General features: G+C 33.4%; 1 protein-coding gene across 1 annotated transcript; it reads right to left on the reverse strand.

Moving 5' to 3' along the window:
• Window positions 1-10,158: 10,158 nt before the first annotated feature.
• LOC137805852 (uncharacterized) lies at window positions 10,159-11,098 on the reverse strand. Its single transcript, XM_090300116.1, has 4 exons — window positions 10,832-11,098; window positions 10,542-10,748; window positions 10,217-10,459; window positions 10,159-10,164 (listed from the first exon to the last, which is right to left on the reverse strand). Exons 1-4 carry the CDS (start codon window positions 11,096-11,098, stop codon window positions 10,159-10,161), a joined length of 723 nt encoding a protein of 240 aa, XP_090156242.1.
• Window positions 11,099-19,674: the final 8,576 nt, after the last annotated feature.

Genomic DNA, 19,674 nt, shown 5'->3' on the forward strand with positions numbered 1-19,674 from the left:
GCTTGCCAAAGGCCGCTTGCCAAAGGCCTTGAGGATGGCAGTCTTCACTTATGCGCAGCATAAAGGAGTGACACTTCTCCACCTCGGTGGTAAGCTCTTTCTCCCTCTCTTCAGCTTCGGCCTTCTCCTTGGCAAGCTCGGCCTTTTCTGCCTCAATCACCGCCCTCTCTGCCTTTAGGGCTTGTTGGGCCTTCTTTGCTGCAACATTATCTTGGCACATTTTTTTCTTTTAAAGCTTCCATCGCCTCCAATGTTGCTTTCAACAAGCTAGTAGACTCGGCCAACTCATTCTTCACCTTGGTCATGACTGTAGTGGTTCTTTCTAACTCCTCTCTAAGAGTAAAGTCGACCACCAGCGCCCGACTTTGCAGTTCCATTAACTCTGAGACCAAGATATTAGTGTGGGCGACCATCAGCACGCTCTCATCCTCTGGAGACATATCGATTTGCATGCCCTGCGCCACTTGGAGGAAAGGATTAAGCATAGAAGGCAGTCGAGAGGATAACCTCGCCTCTGCATTTTGCTACACCGCCTTAGCCGGACGACCCCTCTTCCGATTCACCGAAGGGACGACGGTGGTGGGCGGTATCACAACCGGGACGACCGAGTTCCCCTTCCCAACCACCTTAAAACTATTTATTTTTCCATTAGACGCTTGATGTCTTAATTGAGCCATGAGGTCCCCCAAGGCTCGATCCATTCGAGTCATGATAGTTGCAAGACACAAATTAATTGAACACCATCAAAATAATGAATACAAACCATGTACATAAGAACTCTACATACCAATAAAATTCGTCCACCTCTTGGACAACCCGTATAATGCTACCAATTCTCTTGTAGGCAACTTATATGGGAGCTAATAAAAAACAACAAGAACCCCCTTGTCCAACATTGACATCGATGACCTCGGCCATCCGACTCCATAAATATTTTGAAGTATTTTTCTTTTAAATTTTTGTATGAGATGGTGAAAGGTGCGAAACGAATACTCCCCGATCGACTTGTCAAAGACAACCAACTCATGGGAGAACTCATACGAAAATTGTAATAAAACAAGAAGGATTGGGGTGTGGGAATAATATTAAAAATATCATAAAGAATACGAAACGCCTGAAGAGCCGCCCGAAAGTTGGGGTGTAGTTGGGTCGGTGTCACGTTAAGGATCCGAAGAACCCCCATGGTAAAATCATCGAAAGGAAGGGTGATATGTAAATCTGAGAAAATATTATTATAAACAAAAAAGAAGTCGTGAGGCGCATTTTCCCAACCATGACAGACTCGGTCGATGTAGCCACAGATATCAACCATCAACGCATCAGAGGGTGAATCAGGTTTTAAAAAAGCAACTTTGGATAAAAATTTATTTATGTTATTGTAATCCCTAAAGCATGTAGTGATATTCAAGACACAAGGGTCGACCCACTCATAACTCAGACCTTTTGACCTCCGATCGACCGAATGATCCGAATTACTTACATCCCCCGCACTACCAGATGTAGTGTGGCTAACCTCAAAAGACTCAACGTTAATAAAACTATCAGAGGAATTGGTAGAAGAAGACATCACTAACCTGAGTAATCTACGAAGAGTGAAAGAAAGTTGAAAGACTCGGCACTCGAAGCACTTAGTAAACTCTTTGAAAGCGAAGCGCAAACCCTACTTCATTCAAATGTTGCCCTATTTATAGGAAACCAAGTAGGAGAGAGATTAGTGTATCATCTGTTCGAAGTCGTTAGATCCATATCCATCCAATGGTTCGTATAGCCCGACATACAAAATGACATTTAGTCTCTATCTTTAGATCTATATGATGAAACAACACTTGTCAAAACGACGGTGTTTTCAGAAAAAGTAAACATCACATCTCTGCAACGCATTTAATGCCTCTAGCGATCCTATCACACCTCAGGAACTGCAATAGTCACCTGACTCTTTAAAAATTCATTTCTTCGAGTCAGGGGGACAAGTGTACCTATCGGGACCAGACGAGCCTGTCTCGGCTTCAATGACCGACTGTACGAGTCAATATGGATAAAGATATACAATAAATAAACAACAGTTGTGACCATGTTGAGTCAATGTACATCTCGAAATACACGAAAAATATCTCCAATGTGATAAATAAAACTGGTTAACTGAGAAGATACACATCCTTGGTTTTAAGGGATCACTATGCATCAGTTAATAACTGACATGCAGCCTATGAGGGTTAGGGCTCATAAACCAATACTATAAATAGAGCCCTCTGTGGAGAAGTAAGGTAAGTTTTTACATTCTGCTAGAATACACCTAAATCAGAATACTAACTTAAGCGTCGAAATGTAATTAGCAGGTACCCCGATCGACCGAGCATCAACATTAAAAAAGGAGACTTGAATAAATTTGGACACGTCAGTATAATCCAGTCACAAATATTATGTGAACCCTAATCCTATACAAATACATAATCATTTCATTAGACACTATAAGTTATAATAAAATATCAATATAGATATAATAATAATTATAATAAATTAATAAATAGGTCATGATTTTATCATATGTTGAACTCATATAAATTCTAATTCTGTACATAAAATAAAAATCAACTTAAACACAGACTAATAAGTTTATATCCCTAATTAGTATATTAAACCACAGAAGAAAAACGACAAAAAAAAATCCTCAAATAAATACTTCTGTAACGCATGGTCCTGGCCGCTGAGAATCACGAACCAAACATTGTTTCTCACTGATGCTGACGTTTTATGGTTTGTTTTTGTTGACAGTGAGCAATCTCATTATTCGAAGTGACTACTATATTTGACTTTAATATGTAAAAATCATTATTTTTACATTAATTAAAAATAATAGTTCAATTTGTTTAATATTTTTCATTCTCTCGTTATATTTCATTAGTGTTAGTTTTCAAATAATATTTCTCTTCGTTATAAAATTACTTTATTCACTAGATAAAAATAAAATGTAGTAATAAAATTATTTGTAGAGAAATACGTTTGGTAGAGTTTGAATATTTTTTATTATATAATTCAAAAAAAATCCAACACTTTTTATCGGAGGATAATTTTAAAATTAAAAGAACTATGAAGATACAAGAATAAACTATGAAGGTGCAGGGAGAAAACATATTCCATATATAACAGATTCTTCCTCTACTTTCATGTTTTCTCTCTAAAATTCTATATTAATTGTGAAAAGTTGGTTTTAATATTTTTAATTTTTTTAAATAATTCTGAATAAAATAACTTCTATCATTTTAAATAATTTAGCTTTTCCAATATTATATTATTTATTTTAATTATTATATCAGTTACAATACTTATTTTATTATTTTGAAATTAACTTTAAAAATATTAATATTGAAATAATATTTTTTAACTAATATACTAAATGCAATTATGTATCCTTAAAAAAGTTGTAGAATGTTGGCATTTAAAAGCTAGGGATAATGGTTTATATTTTCAAAACTCAGTTTTTTTTTAGAATTGGAAACATGCCATTAAGGATGTTAATTTGACCCATGGTCCATGGGTTAACCAACATATTCCTAAAATAAGTCTTTTGTTGGTCCACCAAATGAAATGAGGGTTAAAAGACCCAACCTTTAAAGTTTTGGGTTATGGTCAGGGTTAAAGTGAGTTTGACCCTTGATTTATCTTGACAATTATTTAAATTAAAAAAATACAAATATTATTATGATGCTTAACAATGAAGAAGGAAAAGAAAATACAAATTTCACCAATATAACCCTTATTTGATGAGAAGAAAAACAAAGAAAGGATACATAAAAGTTGATATCCACTTAAGTTACCATTTTAAAGAAAACTATTTTCTTTTTACTTTTCTATTAGCAAAATTAATAAATAAATAAATTCATAAGCCAAACCCTCTTATTTAACTATTCTCTCAATAAAATCACCTCTTATTATTCTATCTAACCTTTCTCAATTGTCCAAACATAAGAGGTAGCTTTTCTTTTTGATTTTGTCCTTTGTGAAATATTAAATGATAATTCTTCATAATATATTATTATTAATTATGATATTCAAACTTTTTCAGAAAGCAGATGTTATGTTGTGTTGAACATTGAAATGGTCCATTCTCCCTGTCTCCTTCGCCAGTCAAGCAAATTATTAATAAAATCCACTTGATTAGATCGATGAGACATTTCCTGTTAATCTTGTATTTTAATGTCAAGTTATTAAATCAATATGTTCAAAAGTCATGATAGATTACCCTTAATGTCAAATTATTAAATTAATATGTTCAAAAATCATGATAGATTACCAATCTCTCGAACTATTTTTCCTGTCACTATAGTTCTCTCTAATCTATATGTTCACCCATTGTATAAAACGATTTTGATTTAGATTAACTATATTTTTAATCATTGTATTTTTTAGGTGAAATTGGAGTTTGTTTCTTACTAAAATTACAAATTAATTTTTTTCTTTTACCGTAGAAAGTTTTGTAAAATACTTTTTAAGTAGACACGTTAGTAAGTGAATTGTGTAATCTCATAAAACAACACAAGAGTTCTCTTATATTTTTTTTCTCTCTCTTAACTTTTTTTTTTCTTTTCTTCCAATTTTCATCTATTTTAAAATATGATCATCTTATAGTAGTTTACTCAATCAGATTTTTCAAACAGAGTAAGTCTATTTTTACTCTAAAGATCGCTTATTCTCTAATTTTTTTAGGATTTAACTATTAATCTTGATGGGACATTTGAGAAAAATGTTTCTCTCAACTTGTTTTATCATATGCTAAATTTTGATGATGTGGATAACTTGCTTCAGGTTCCTAGATTTTAGAGTGGTTCCCCTGCTTGAACAAGAATATCCTCGGGATAAGAAATTATAGGTAAGGGAAACTAATTTTAGTGTTTAATAGTATCCTAGGCTAGAAGATATGGATATGGATATGGAGGGAATGTGGTCCAAATATTTAATTTATCTTGCAGGGATGTTGTTTGTTTATGTATTGTTTAGACTTGTAAAAATATTATATTTTAATGATTTAGTATTTAAGTGTTATTTTTTTATGTTAAACAAGCTTTTGAATGTTGTGGATTGCATTTTGCATTATATTGTATAATGAAAAATGTATGGAATTGAAGTCATACAAACCCTAAAGGTGATTAATATTAGACTGGGCCTCCACATAAGAAGTGAGCCCAACCCAACAAATCTCCCCCTCACAACTATGTGGAGATGATCGACAAACCGACAATCTCACAACAAGTTTCAAACTTGCTTCTAAGTAGTGTCCTAGTCATCATATCAGCACAATTATCATTTGTATGAACTTTTGCCAACTTCAGTAACCTAGCTTCCAAAGCATCACTTATCCAATGATACCTTACATCAATATGCTTGGACCTAGAATGGAAAGTTGAATTCTTACCAAGATGAATTGCACTCTGACTATCACAAAATAACAAGTACTTGTCTTGAACAAAACTAAGCTCTTGCAGGAGTTTCTTCACCCAAAGCAACTCCTTGCATGCTTTATGCCATGGCAATGAACTATGCTTCAGTAATGGACAACACAACACACTTTTGCAATCTAGATTGCCATGCCACAACTCCCCATGCAAATTTAATCACGTAGCTTGAGGTAGACCTTCTAGAATCTATGTCTCCACCCATATCAGAATCAGAGTATAGCCCACAAGGGTAGGCACATCACCTCCAAAACAAAGCTTCAAACAAGTAGTACCACGAAGATACCTTAAAATCCATTTCACAGCATTCAAATGCTCTCTACCTAGATTACACAAAAATCTACTAACAGTACCAACAACATGTGCAATATCTGGTCTTGTACACATCATTGCATACATCAAACTATCCACAACAAATGCATAAGGAACCTGTTGCATATCTGATTTTTCAGTTTCATTAGAAGGACTCTATTTTGCACTCAATTTAAAATGAGTAGCAAGAGGAGTGTTTACCGCCTTAGCATTTTCCATCTGGAACCTCTGTAGCATTCTTTTAACATAATGCTCATGTGACAACCAAAGCTTCTTCTCTTGCCTATCACACATGATTCTTATACCAAGAATTTGCTTAGCAACTCCCATGTCTTTCATAGAAAATGACTCACTCAATTGCTTCTTCAACCTGTTGATCATGGAAATACCTTTCCCAACAATAAGCATGTCGTCAACATACAACAACACGATAATGAAATCATTATTAGCAAACTTTTAACAAAGACACAATGATCAGAAGTAGTCTTCTTGTATCCATGCTCACACATAACAAACTCAAACTTCTTGTACCATTGATGTGGAGTCTGCTTCAAGCCATATAGACTTTTTCTCAGCCTACACACATGATCTTCCTTGCCTTCAACAAGAAAACCATCAGGTTGCTTCATGTAAATCTCTTCCTCCAAATCACCATGAAGGAAAGCAGTTTTAACATCCATTTGCTTTACCTCTAAATCAAGAGTAGTAGCCAAACTCATCACAATTCTAACGGATGACATCTTCACCACAAGGGAAAAAATCTCATTGAAATCAATGCCTTTTCTCTGTCTAAAACCTTTCACCACCAATATGGCTTTATACATTGGAGATGTAGAATTGTTTTATTGTTTTACCTTGTAAATCCATTTGTTTTCCATAGCCTTCTTGCCTTTTGGCAATTTCACCAAGTCAAAAGTGTGATTATCATGCAAAGACTTCATTTCATCTTGCATTGCATCCAACCACTTTTTCTTTTCTTCACTCCCCATGGCCTCAAGATAACACTCAGGTTCTCCTTCATCTATCAAGGTAACATAGTCATCAGAAGGATATCTGGTAGATGGTTCCCTCTACCTATTAGACCTCCGAATTTGAACTTGAGGTGGTTCAAGAGCATCACCAAGATCCTCATCTTGTGACGTCTCATGTTCCTCTTCAACGTCATCAATAGGAACATCAAAATCATCTCCAAGTTGTTGATCACCAACATCATCATGTTGCTCATCATTTTGAACATTATTCTCAATAGTATCCAGATCATGTAGAGGCATTCGAACTAGATCAACTTTAGACAATCTATTATCTATCTCAGATGTCGTATTCTCTATCTTATCAATATCTTCAATTGTTTGATCTTCCATGAACTTCACATCACGGCTTCTAACTGCCTTCTTCTCAACAGGATCAAAAAACTTGTAGCCAAATTCATCCTGACCATAACCAATAAAGATGCACTGCCTTGTCTTCGCATCCAACTTGGATCTCTCATCCTTTGGAACATGCAAATATGCTTTACAACCGGAGACTCGCAAACGATCATACCTGACATTCTTGCCAAACTAAATCTTTTTTAGCACCTCACCATTCAAAGCAACTGCAGGACTCAAATTAATAACATGCACCACATTGGACAATGCCTCACCCAAAAAATGCTTAGGAAACTTTGCTTCTGAAAGCATACACCTAACTCTTTTGATCACAGTCTTGTTCATCCTTTCTGCTAAACCATTTAACTGAGGAGTTTTAGAAGGAGTCTTTTCATGTTTGATATTTTGTTGCTTGCAATAAACATCGAATGGTCCACAATACTCACCACCATTGTCAGTACAAATGCATTTCAACTTCTTCCCTAATTGTCTCTCAACCAAAACATGAAATTCTTTGAATTTTTCTAGAACTTGGTCCTTAGTCTTCAAAACATAAACCCAAAGCTTCCAGGAACAATAATCAATAAATGTAACAAAATAATGTGCACCAGTAAATGACTTCACCTTCAATGGGTCACAAACATCAGAATGCACCAATTCAGGCAACTCTGACTTCTTTGAGGGAGGATGCTTCTTGAAGGATACTCTGGTCTGCTTACCAGCCATGCAATGAGAACATTTCTCCAACTCTGCATTCTTCAATACCATAAGCACATCCTTCTTAGCTAAACAATTCAACCCCTTCTCACTGATATGACTAAGCCTTCAGTGCCACAAAGAAGCATCCATATCCATGGCATTCACATTGTCTTTAGCAACCAATGCTTTAGTCCAATACAGTTTACTAATTCTCTGCCCTTTGGTCACAATTAGATTACCTCTGGAGAGTTTCCACTTTCCTGAACCAAAGTGATTTTCATAACCACTATCATCAAGCATGTGCACAAAGATCAAATTAAAGCGAATATCTAAAGCATGTTTGACTTCTCTAAGCAACAACTGCATTCCCATATTGGTCCGCAAGAAAACATCACCAATATCAACTACCTTAGACACACCATCATTACCCATCTTCAACACTCCAAAATCATCAGAAGTGTAAGATGTGAAGAACTCTTTCCTTGGTGTAACATGCAGTGTAGCACCACTATCAATTATGCACATGTTCTCATCTCATACAAGATTAGTTGAATCATGCTCACGGAGAATAATAAGATCATCATCACAGGTAGCAGTAATAACATGAACATCATTGTCATGATGTTTCTTCTTATGCTTCCCTTTCTTATCCTTGTTCTTCTTTTTCCATAGAAAACAGTTTCTCTGAATGTGTCCTATTTTGTGACAATAATGACACTCCGCATTTTTGTATCTAGACTTAGACTTACTTCTATTGTTCTGTCTACTCCCTTTCAGTTCCTTTTTCTAACTTCTCCCTCTATTTTCAGTGACAAGTACCTCAGAATGAGATAAAGTACCATGGGTCTTCCTTCTCATCTCCTCATTAAGAATACTACTCTTGACATTTTCCAAGGAGACAACACCATCAAGGGATGAGTTTGTAATTGAAACCCAAAATGTTTCCCAAGAATCTAGTAGAGTATTCAATAGCCATAATCCCAACACTTCAACATCAAACTTGATGCCCATTTCTAAAAATTGATCTCAAAGCCCCTGAAAATCATTTAAGTGATCTGAAATAGAAATCTCCTCCTTGTACCTCAAATTCATCAAGGAATTCAACAAATATAGTTTATTGTTTCCTATACTAGAAGCATACAAAGTCTCAATATTCTTCCACAATGATTTTGCATCTTCCTCATTAGCAATGTGATTATAAACACTATCTTCAATATATTGACGAATAAAACCACAAACTTGTTGATGCTCAAACTTTCATCCTCATCAGTCTTGTCTTTTGGCTTTTCAGTAGCAAACACATGAAGATGCAATTTCTTAACAAATAACAGATCCTTCATTTTTTCCTTCCATAAGTGATAGTTAATGTCGTTCAAACAAACCATCTTATTTGTATTTGCCTCCATCATTCAAACTGTCAAATAGCTCCAACCAAGGAGCTTTGATACTACCACTAGTGCAGATATGTAAAACAAATGCGGCTATTTTAAATTTACAAATGCGGTCATAGAACCGCATTTGATCAGCACGCATTCGTAAATCTGGCATTTACAAATGCGGTCATATGACCGCATTCATAAATCACATTTACAAATGCGGTTACCTAAAATAACCGCATTTGTATATTATTCTGAATTAGGGAGTGGGTTTGGGGTTTAGGATTTATGAATGCGGTCTTGGTAAAAACCGCATTCATAAATCACTATTTACAAATGCGGTCATTTACCAAGACCGCATTTGTAAATAGTGCTTTTTTTTTTAAAGTACACTCTGTTTTGTGCAGAAACCATATATTTAAATAACCTGCATAATGATCAAACTCAGCCAGACAAATACAGAAATGTAGTAATCAATTGAAATCATCAAAATGTACATTTACAAGTGATCAAATTACATATAATAAAACCACTATTGTTTACCTATGCTAGAGTTATAAAAATTAATGAAATATGTGGACCAAGAATCTCTAACATATGAAATGCCTTCCTCACTCATTGGTGTTTCTTCTGTGAATAACTGCATTGCAAAGTTGACATAAATTAGTTTCTAGATATATATATGTTCAAGAATTATAAAAATGATTTAACATATACCTCTTTCCAACCAGTTTTAACACCTAGTCTTATAATGGTAATCATCCATTGCATAATGTAATAGCCACACTCATAGCTTCCTGGTTGTTTATTACACTATAATTCCAACCAGAGTGTTCAGGTCGTCCAATTGCTTCAACCAGGATATCGTGACGACCTTCAGCAACAAATTTACCGTCGGATTCCAAGGAATCCTGCAAGAGTACACAAAAATCATATTTTCAATCATTAATATAATTAATGCTTTAAAAAATTGAAAATAACAAAAATAACTTACAATTTTTTCGATTATAACCCCGGATTGCTCAGAACTTGGTGCACCCGACTTTTTAATTCGGGCCCTCTTCCATTTTACATGGCGAAAAGGTGGTGATGGAGGAGAAGTGACCCCTGTTTCCACATTCTCAGACAACGTCCCCTGTTGAGATTTCTCCTTTTCCACCATCAGTGTTTGCTCAAGTTTTCTATACCCCGAACGAGACATAACGTGCGGGGTAAGATTCTTCAAAGCTATCTCTTGAGCTTTCTTCCGACGATCCTATCATAATTGAAATAAACAAACTGAAGTAAATAAGATAAACTTATTAATGTTATATAAATAAAAAAGTTACTTCACTTACCATCCAAGCCTCATTTTCACGGCTTTCTCTAAAAAGACGCCATGTCTCTTCATCAATATGTTGGTACTTTAAACATGGATTTTCGTCTTTAAGGTCGCCAAAAATGTATCTCGAAGTCAGTCTTGACTTAAAGGTACGAAATTTAAGTGCGATATTGGATAATATCTTTGATCGAAGCGGTTCCACATCAGGAATGTCAAAGTTTGCCTGGAAAATAACATCATCAAATTAAAATTAATTAATCAATATTAAAAAGCATTATATGATAACAATAATAATGTAAAGCTTACCAGAACATCCTCCCATAGCATGTTCCGATCAACCTCTGAAACCTCATCCCATGAATTAATCAAAATGGAGAGCCTCTCACGAGAAACAACTCCAAGATAGCTCATAAACTCATCTGCCTTAGGACCAAAAGCCACTCCAGTGTTGACGTCAATGTCAACATGTGTCTTCTCACCAGCAGCACGTCTCAATGCAAGACGCTTCAATCTAGTAGGTCCTCTACTGCCTCGTCCAGATCGAGGTCTGTCTGGAGTCTGGTCGTCATCCATGTCTCTGTTAAAAAAATTAGGTAACAAACATTAGTTAATGTGCATCGAATTAAAATCATATAAAAATAATACAAAAAATTCTAAATGTTTATTTACATGTTGCATGTGGGTTGAATGTTTATATGTAAATTCCTTCACTGTGGTCTTTACGGGTTGCATGTACATCATCAAGTACATCGTCATCTTTATTAGTTATCATTGGTGTGAATGAACGAGTTTCGCCATTTTCAATATCATCTATGGCTTCCCCTTGTTTTTTCCCGTGTAAAACGACATACCAATGTTCTGACGTAGGATCTTTCACATAGAAAACCTGAGATGCTTGTTGAACCATTATAAATGGCTCATCTCGATACCCTATCTTTCGAAAGTCCACTAGTGTGAATCCTGATTCATCAATTTTAACCCCACTTTTATTGTCAACCTATTTACACTTGAAAACTGGAACGGAAAACTTAGTGTAGTCAATCTCCCATATCTCTTCTATAAACCCATAGTATGCCATTGATCCAAGTACTGGATTTGTATCTTTCGAAGTCGAAAACTGCATTGACTCGGCTTCAAGAGTAACACCAGAATTTTGAACTGTACTCTTTTCATCCATGGACTTCATGTAAAATATACAATTATTCACTTCATACGCTGTACATGAGATGACATCAAACTTCAATCCAGCAGCCAACCAAGTCAAGGTCTCTGATGCCGTTGAATCCTTGAACACCTCATCTTTAAACCAAGGCATGAAAGTTCTATTATGTTCCATCAAGACCCATTTCTCTACTTGTCTTGGGTTATTTGCCTTCACAATGGCTTTATGAGCTTCTATGTAAGGTACAACTTCATCTGTGTTATTCAATATGTACAAATGTGCTTGCAAGACTTCTGATCGAGATTTGCTTACAATATTCACACCACGTAAACATTTAGTTGTAGAACGCCTGTGGTGCCATGAATTAGCTGGAACACCTATTGGATTTGCTTTTGTCATGTACTCTGAACAAAATTCAATACTTTCTTCAGCTATGTACCTTTCTATCATTGAAGCTTCTGGACGATAATGATTTTTCACATAACCTTTCAAAATTTTCATATACCGCTCAACAGGATACATCCATCTTAAGTACACTGGTCCACAAAATCTAACCTCTCTTACCAGATGCACCACTAGATGAACCATGATGTCAAAAAAAGACGGAGGAAAAAACATCTCCAATTCACACAAGATAACAACAATTTCATTTTGAAGTTCATCTAGTTTTGAGGGATCAATGACTTTACAACAGATGGAAGAGAAGAATGAGCACAAACGGGTTATGGTGTGTCTAACATTTTTTGGTAAGATCCCACGGATAGCTACCGGCAACAACTGTTGCATCAAGATGTGACAATCATGAGACTTCAACCCAATTAACTTCAAATCTTGCATTGACACTAGGCTCTTCACATTTGAGGAATGTCCTTGTGGCACTTTCACACCCTTTAGACATTGACAAAAACTAATTTTTTCATCTTTTGACATTGTGTAACAGGCTGGGGGCAAATATGTACGCTTACCCATTTCTATGGGTGCCAACTCGCCGCGTATGTTCATCTCAATCAAATCTAAACGAGCATTTAGACCATCCTTCGTCTTCCCGTTAATGTTAAGAAGTGTACCAATTAAGCTATCACACACATTCTTCTCAACATGCATTACATCTATACAATGTCTGACTTCTAACCTCGACCAGTACGGAAGATCAAAGAAGATTGATTTCTTCTTCCAAATATTTGTCACAGATGACTTTTTTTTGGACTTACCGAAGGTGTGGTCTATGTTATTTACCTTTTCGTAAACCTCAACACCGGTTAATGGAGTTGGTGGACCACTACCCTCTTGGTGTCCATTAAAGGCTTTTTTCAACCTCCGGTAAGGATGATGACTTCTAAGAAACCTCCGATGCCGAAGATATACTGTTTTCCTTCCATGTTTCAATTGTTGAGAAGCAGTGTCTTCTTCGCATATTGGACACGCTTTGTGACCCTTAACACTATAACCTGATAAGTTACCATATGCCGGAAAGTCATTGATGGTGCAAAATAACATGGCATGAAGCTTGAAAGTTTCATTAGCAAATCCGTCAAATACTTCGACACCCTGGTCCCACATTAACTTCAAATCTTCAATTAGGGGACTTAGATAAACATCAATATCATTCCCTGGTTGTTTCGGACCGGATATCATCATAGACAACATCATGTATTTTCGCTTCATGCACAATCCAGGAGGTAAGTTGTAAATAACTAGTAATACAGGCCATGAACTGTGATTTGTACTCATATTACCAAACGGATTCATTCCGTCTGTAGCCAAACCAAGTCGGATATTTCTTGATTCTTTACCGAATTCTGGAAAGTCATCATCAAATTTCTTCCATTGAATAGAATCAGCTGGATGTCGGTACATGCCATCGCATTTCCTCTCATCTGCATGCCATCTAAGATTCTTAGCATCGTCTGGGTTTGCAAACAAACGCTTCATCCTTGGAATGATGGGAAGATACCACATAACCTTCATTGGGGGTCCATGCTTTTCCATGTCATCAATAGAATCATCATCTTTTTGTTTCAACTTATAACGTGATAACCCACACCTCGGATAACTTTTCAACAATTCAAAATCTTTTCGGTATAATATACAATCATTAGGACATGCATGTATCTTTTTGTACTCCATACCCATTGGACAAAGAATCTTTTTGGCCTCGTAATTACGATTAGGTAGACTATTTCCCTCTGGAAGCATATCCTTCAACAGCTGGAGCAATTCCGTGAAGCTTTTATCAGTCCATCCGTTTATTGCCTTCAAATTCATCAATCTTAACACCACCGACAACCGTGTGAAGTTAGTTGATCCAGGATACAAAGGAGTCTCTGCATCTTTTGACATACTTTCATATCCATGCGCTTTTGCAAAACACTCAGCTCCCACATCACGAATCATGTCCTCCAATCGATCATCATCTCCATCATCGTGTACTGCTTCGTCCATGGTAGAACCCACATATTCTTCAGTTACGGAAACACGTGGTAAATTTAATAATTCACCATGCCATGTCCAAGTTGTATAAGATCGAAGAAACCCATCACATAGCAGGTGTTCCCTCATGATATTCACATCCAGTATCCTTCCATTCAAACAGTTAACGCACGGACACCTAATCTTTGCTCCATCATGACTACTAATAATCGCGTTACGCTGCGCAAATTGTATAAATTCCTCTACTCCCCTTTCGTACTCATCACTTATACGAACAACATTAATCCAACTTCGATTCATTATATATTCTGGAATATAGTTAGGATTTTCTAATAATTAGTATTCTATTCAATCTCACACATTTGTCGAGGGTCGAACACCCCCGGACTCAATCCAAACACGATATTTTTATTCTAAAAGTAACAATAACTAACATAACATAAAACTTTTATTAAAATGTAATTAACAACTAACTAAATATATAATATAAATTTAAGAAAATAGAAATTATATAATACAAAAATTCAAAATACACACAAATATATAAATTATTAGTTATTAGTTATAAATTCCAAGTTGTATTAGTTATTAATTAAATATATATTATAATACAGAAAAATAAAAATTCAAAATATTAAATAAAAATTCAAAATATTAAATATAAATTCAAAATATTAAATATAAATTCAAAATATTAAATAAATATTAAATACAACACCAACCTTTAAGTTGATGGTGATCGGAGTGGCAGAGGCACAAGACGAAGGCGAAGGCGGTGGCGGAAGTTGTGGCGGTGGCGGTGGCGGAGCAGAAAAAACCAGCGAAACCAATAGAACAGTAACCTATATGCCACAAACGAGTTAGGAAACGAAAATGACAATGCCAAGGGAGTGAATAATGAATGATGCAAAAACGAAAACGAAAACAAACGAGTGAAACGAAGAGCGGGGAGAGCTGAAACTTATAATGCAGAGGGAACTGAAACTGAGAACGTTGAAACGAAGAGCGGAGAAGACGAAAGTGAAAGTGAAAACTAGTGATGCGCTTCAATTTTTAGGGTAAAATTGATTTACAAATGCGGTCTTAACCTAGAACCGCATTTGTAAATCAATTTAATAAAAAAAATGCCACCGCGTTTTTTACAAATGCGTTTAAACGCAAAGCCGCACTAAATAAAGGGTCGTTGTTTTCATATTTTGTACTAGTGTACTTTGATGGGAAATTCAACACAGTAAAATAATAACTCAACAAGAGCAATAAGCAGCGGATAATAATTTCCCCAACTTGCAAGAATTTGTGAAGAGCAATAACAAATAACGGCAGCAACAAAAATACACTGAAGGAAGACACAGAAATTTTAACGTGAAAAACCTTCTCAATGTGAGAAGTAAAAACAACGGGCACAAGTCAGTCAATCAAGCTCCACTATGATCAAAATTAAGGTTACAAGAAAGTCTTAAATCACAGTACAAATTTTGCTCAATAATCAGCCAAATAGCAAGACAACAAAGATGAAATAGAGAACAAAAAACCAGAAAATCCATAAAACTGAAGCTAATGTATGCGACCTATAGGTCACTGTTCCGGTGACTTTTCAACAATCCAAACAATTAAATTGTTGCACCACGATTTATGAATCTGCTGACAAAATTTCAGCTCGATCCAACGGTGGACGAAGCAACAGCGACAATTCAAAAAGTTTTCATCCTCAAAAAAATGCTGAAAATGCTTCTGCAGTGTGAGACAAATTTATCACTGCTCAAACAACTTCTCCAAGATTTGAACGGTCAAATTTAAGTACCACAAGTTATGAACCTGCTGACAAAATTTCAACCTGATCCAACGGTGGACGAAGCGTCAGAGGTGGCCGAAAGTTGTTGGACGAAACTTCCTCTCTTCACTCTTCTCTCTCTCTCTGTTCAAGAAAAAACCCAAAAGGTGATTAATATTGGACTGAGCCTCCACATAGGAAGTGAGTCCAACCCAACAACGACTTGGGTTGTATTGAACTTGCTCTGATCCTTTCTCTTGAATTCGTTGGTAATCTAAGTCTTAAGTATTAGATTAAGTGTTAGTCTCTTGTAAGACCTACTTAATACGGGTCTTTCGCAAAATGTAGTTGTTATTGTATGTTGAATATCCTAAATGTGTAGATCCATGTGGGATCTATGTGATTATTTTATGTTGGAATTTGAAGAAGATTGAATAATTGAGAAATTGATCCATGTAATTTGGTTTATTTTTTTATTATTATTATTGAATTGTGTATTTTATAAAATTTTATTTTCACTAACTTACCTTTGCTTCTCTCGTTGCGTGTTGTGAACTGCGATGACTTTACAAGAGTAGATGATCATACAGGTGTCAGAGGGTCTGAAAAACTTTAGGATGTTGTTTTGAACCTTATATTGTAAATATTTATATTTCTATCAATCATAATCTTCTAATAGGAATATTTTGAAAAATACAAGTATATATGGAAACTGATAGAACTTATTGTAATAGTTAAATGTATTTATGGGGTGTTACAGTGTGAAAGTTGAGAAAGTAATAGTATGTTTAATTGTATTTTTTTATAATCAAATATTTTTAATATAAAAAATATTTAAAAATATATTATAATTAATAATTTTATTTATATTTAATTTTAATTTTTCTACATAAAATAAAATATTTTTTCTATAAAAATATGTTTAAAATATTTAAACTAATATTATAATTAACACTTTTCTTTATATTACAAAAATACATTATAATAAATATTATATATAAATTAATTTATATAATTTTTATTTTAAACTTGTGTATAAATTAATTTTAATTTATAAATAAGTTTTTTTTTCTTCTAAAAGTTGTTGTGGTAAAACCTTTTTAGAATATAAAGATTTGTTTCATTTACTGTATTTCCAAATTTAAAGATAATAAAATTTGGATTGAGAAAATAAATTATTGATAATACTTTATAAAAAAAATATTTTTGATTTTTTTACAAAATTTGCAAGTGGTATATACTTTCAAAAAAATTTAATTTAATTTAAATAAAAATAAAAATATTAATTATAGTATATTTTTTAAATATTAATTACATGAATTTTTTCGAGTGTAATTACATTCAAATTTTTAATACAAGTTTTTAAAATCCGTATTAACAGTTAGTTACACATGAGATTTTACATACAAATTTTTATCTATGCATACTTCGTAGGTAATTATCTATTTTTATCTATTTTTGTCTATTACATATAAAATTATTTTGTATATAATAACAAATTTTCTTATTTTTTTTTACTTTTTTATAATTCACATACTTTAAAGTTCACTTCAATAAAACTTCATATTTTTAATAATAAAAATAAATTAAAAAAATTCAAGTATTGCTGTGGATAAAACGTTCAGATGTATGTGTTTAATTTCTTTATTGGTAAATAGGAGCTTGCTTTACAAAATATACCAATAATAAGTTAATTGAAATATTGGTGAAATAATAAATCATGTATAGTATTGAAATAATAAATCATGAATAATATTGATACCTTAAAATTTTATTTATTTATATTATTTTTAATAATTTTTTTTATATTTATGGACTCCATATTTACGTAATATTGAATTAAGTAGCAATTTTGTGGCTAGTAAATGATTATTTATTGTCGAATTGATTTCATTTGAGAAGTGCATGATTCTCTTAAATGAGTGATGTTATTTTGTTGAGGTTATCTTAACTATATATTATACAAATTTGAATAAAACATATGCTCAAATAAGTTAATTCATCAATTTATTTAAAAAATATTTTGTATGTAAAAAAAACTTCTAGTAGTTATCTCAAATTTTGTTTATTGTAAGTTTATACGTACAACTTCATGTTCAAACCTCTTATTAACATCTATAAATTATTTATGTGTGATTTTTAAAATTTAACATTAATGAATTTTTTTAAACACTTCTCAGGTTTGTATATCCAAATTTTCATTTTCTTAGTTATTTTCTCAAAGCATTATGATGAAGTTTTAGCATCTCAATTAAATTGATTTTTTCACTAAAATGCTGCAATTTCTTTTTGAAAATTATAATTTTAGATAAAAAAAATTTACTAAAATGGATAGGTCATATATTATCTAGATGATTATAGAGTGAAAGTCATATCGTATAATTTTAATATAAAATAATATAACTTTTATATATATATATATATAATATATAATATATATATATATAATATATAATATATATATATAATATATATAGATAATATATAATATAATATATATATATATTTTAAAACATATTATAGAAGTAGTGAATATATAAATAAACTCAGGTATAGAGTTTGAAACTGTATGCGAAAGTACATACGAAAGAACCTAAGAAGACAACAAATTCTTTATTGAACCTTCATGAATTTTGTGTAGGTGTTACAAAATAAGTGTTGGAGGACGGATATAAGGTTAAAGTCTAATTCTAATTATTTCTCTGATAATGGTGTTAAAAATTGTAATCTTCTGGTTTGGTTAAATAACGAGTCTTTGGAAGCAGTTAGGAAATGAATTAGGTTTCTCTTGTTTGGCAAATGAGGAAGGAGTCTTAGATAGTTTAAAGTGTATGGAAGAAAGAGACAATAGAAAGGAGGGTCTAAGTAGGGGTGAACTAAATGTAGGGGTGACAATGCGAGGAGGACTGTGAAAAAAATCATACCCCAAGTATTAAGAGTGTCAATGAATTTAGTTTTAAGTAAAGTTTTATATTTAAAATTTTTTAATAAAAAAATTAATATAAAGAAGAGATTACAATAGGATAGTTAAAAAATTAGTCATCTTCATTAAAATGTTTTGTAGCAAAAATTTGATAAGATACTCTTATACATTTACATGCATATATAGGAAAAAATATATGCAAAGCAAAACTTTAATTATTTTTAATCAAGCCTTCTAACAGCCTTCATACTTGAATTTATATTTTTATCTTAATTAATAAATTGAAACACGGATAAAATTTTAATTTTTCAGTAGTAGGAATAATTTTTTTTTAATGAATGAAATTTTAATTTTTGAAAAAAAAAATCTTATGCGGGCTGGCCCGTGGGTTACTTCTTATGCGGGGTGGGCTAGTGAAATGAGCTCGAACTCCTACCGTGGGGCGGGCCAAAAGCGGGGCGAGCCTATGCGAAGCGAGCTAGCTCGCATTGCCACCCTTAGCTAAATGTTTTAGATGATGAAACTGATTAGTATAAATATTAGGGGTTTGGAAGGAAGGATAAAAAGGAATTATATTAGTGATCTTATTAGAAAAAAAAAACAAGTTGGATTTATTTGCCTTTAGGAAACAAAATGTGAACATATTAGTGAGTCGAGGTGCTATCAAATTCGGGGGTCAAATGAAATTGAATGGATTGAGAATGGGGCAATCAATAATGGTTGAGAGCTAATCACTATGTGGAAGAAAAATTGTTTTGAAATAAAAAGGTACATAAACGGGAATAACTTTTCAATCATTGAAGGAGTGTGGAAGATAGGAACGCCAATAGAAATAACGATAGTTAATATATATTGTATTGGTT

Source organism: Phaseolus vulgaris, chromosome 3 (genome assembly GCF_051622355.1).
Source record: "Phaseolus vulgaris cultivar YP4 chromosome 3, ASM5162235v1, whole genome shotgun sequence".
Classification (NCBI taxonomy): domain Eukaryota; kingdom Viridiplantae; phylum Streptophyta; class Magnoliopsida; order Fabales; family Fabaceae; genus Phaseolus; species Phaseolus vulgaris.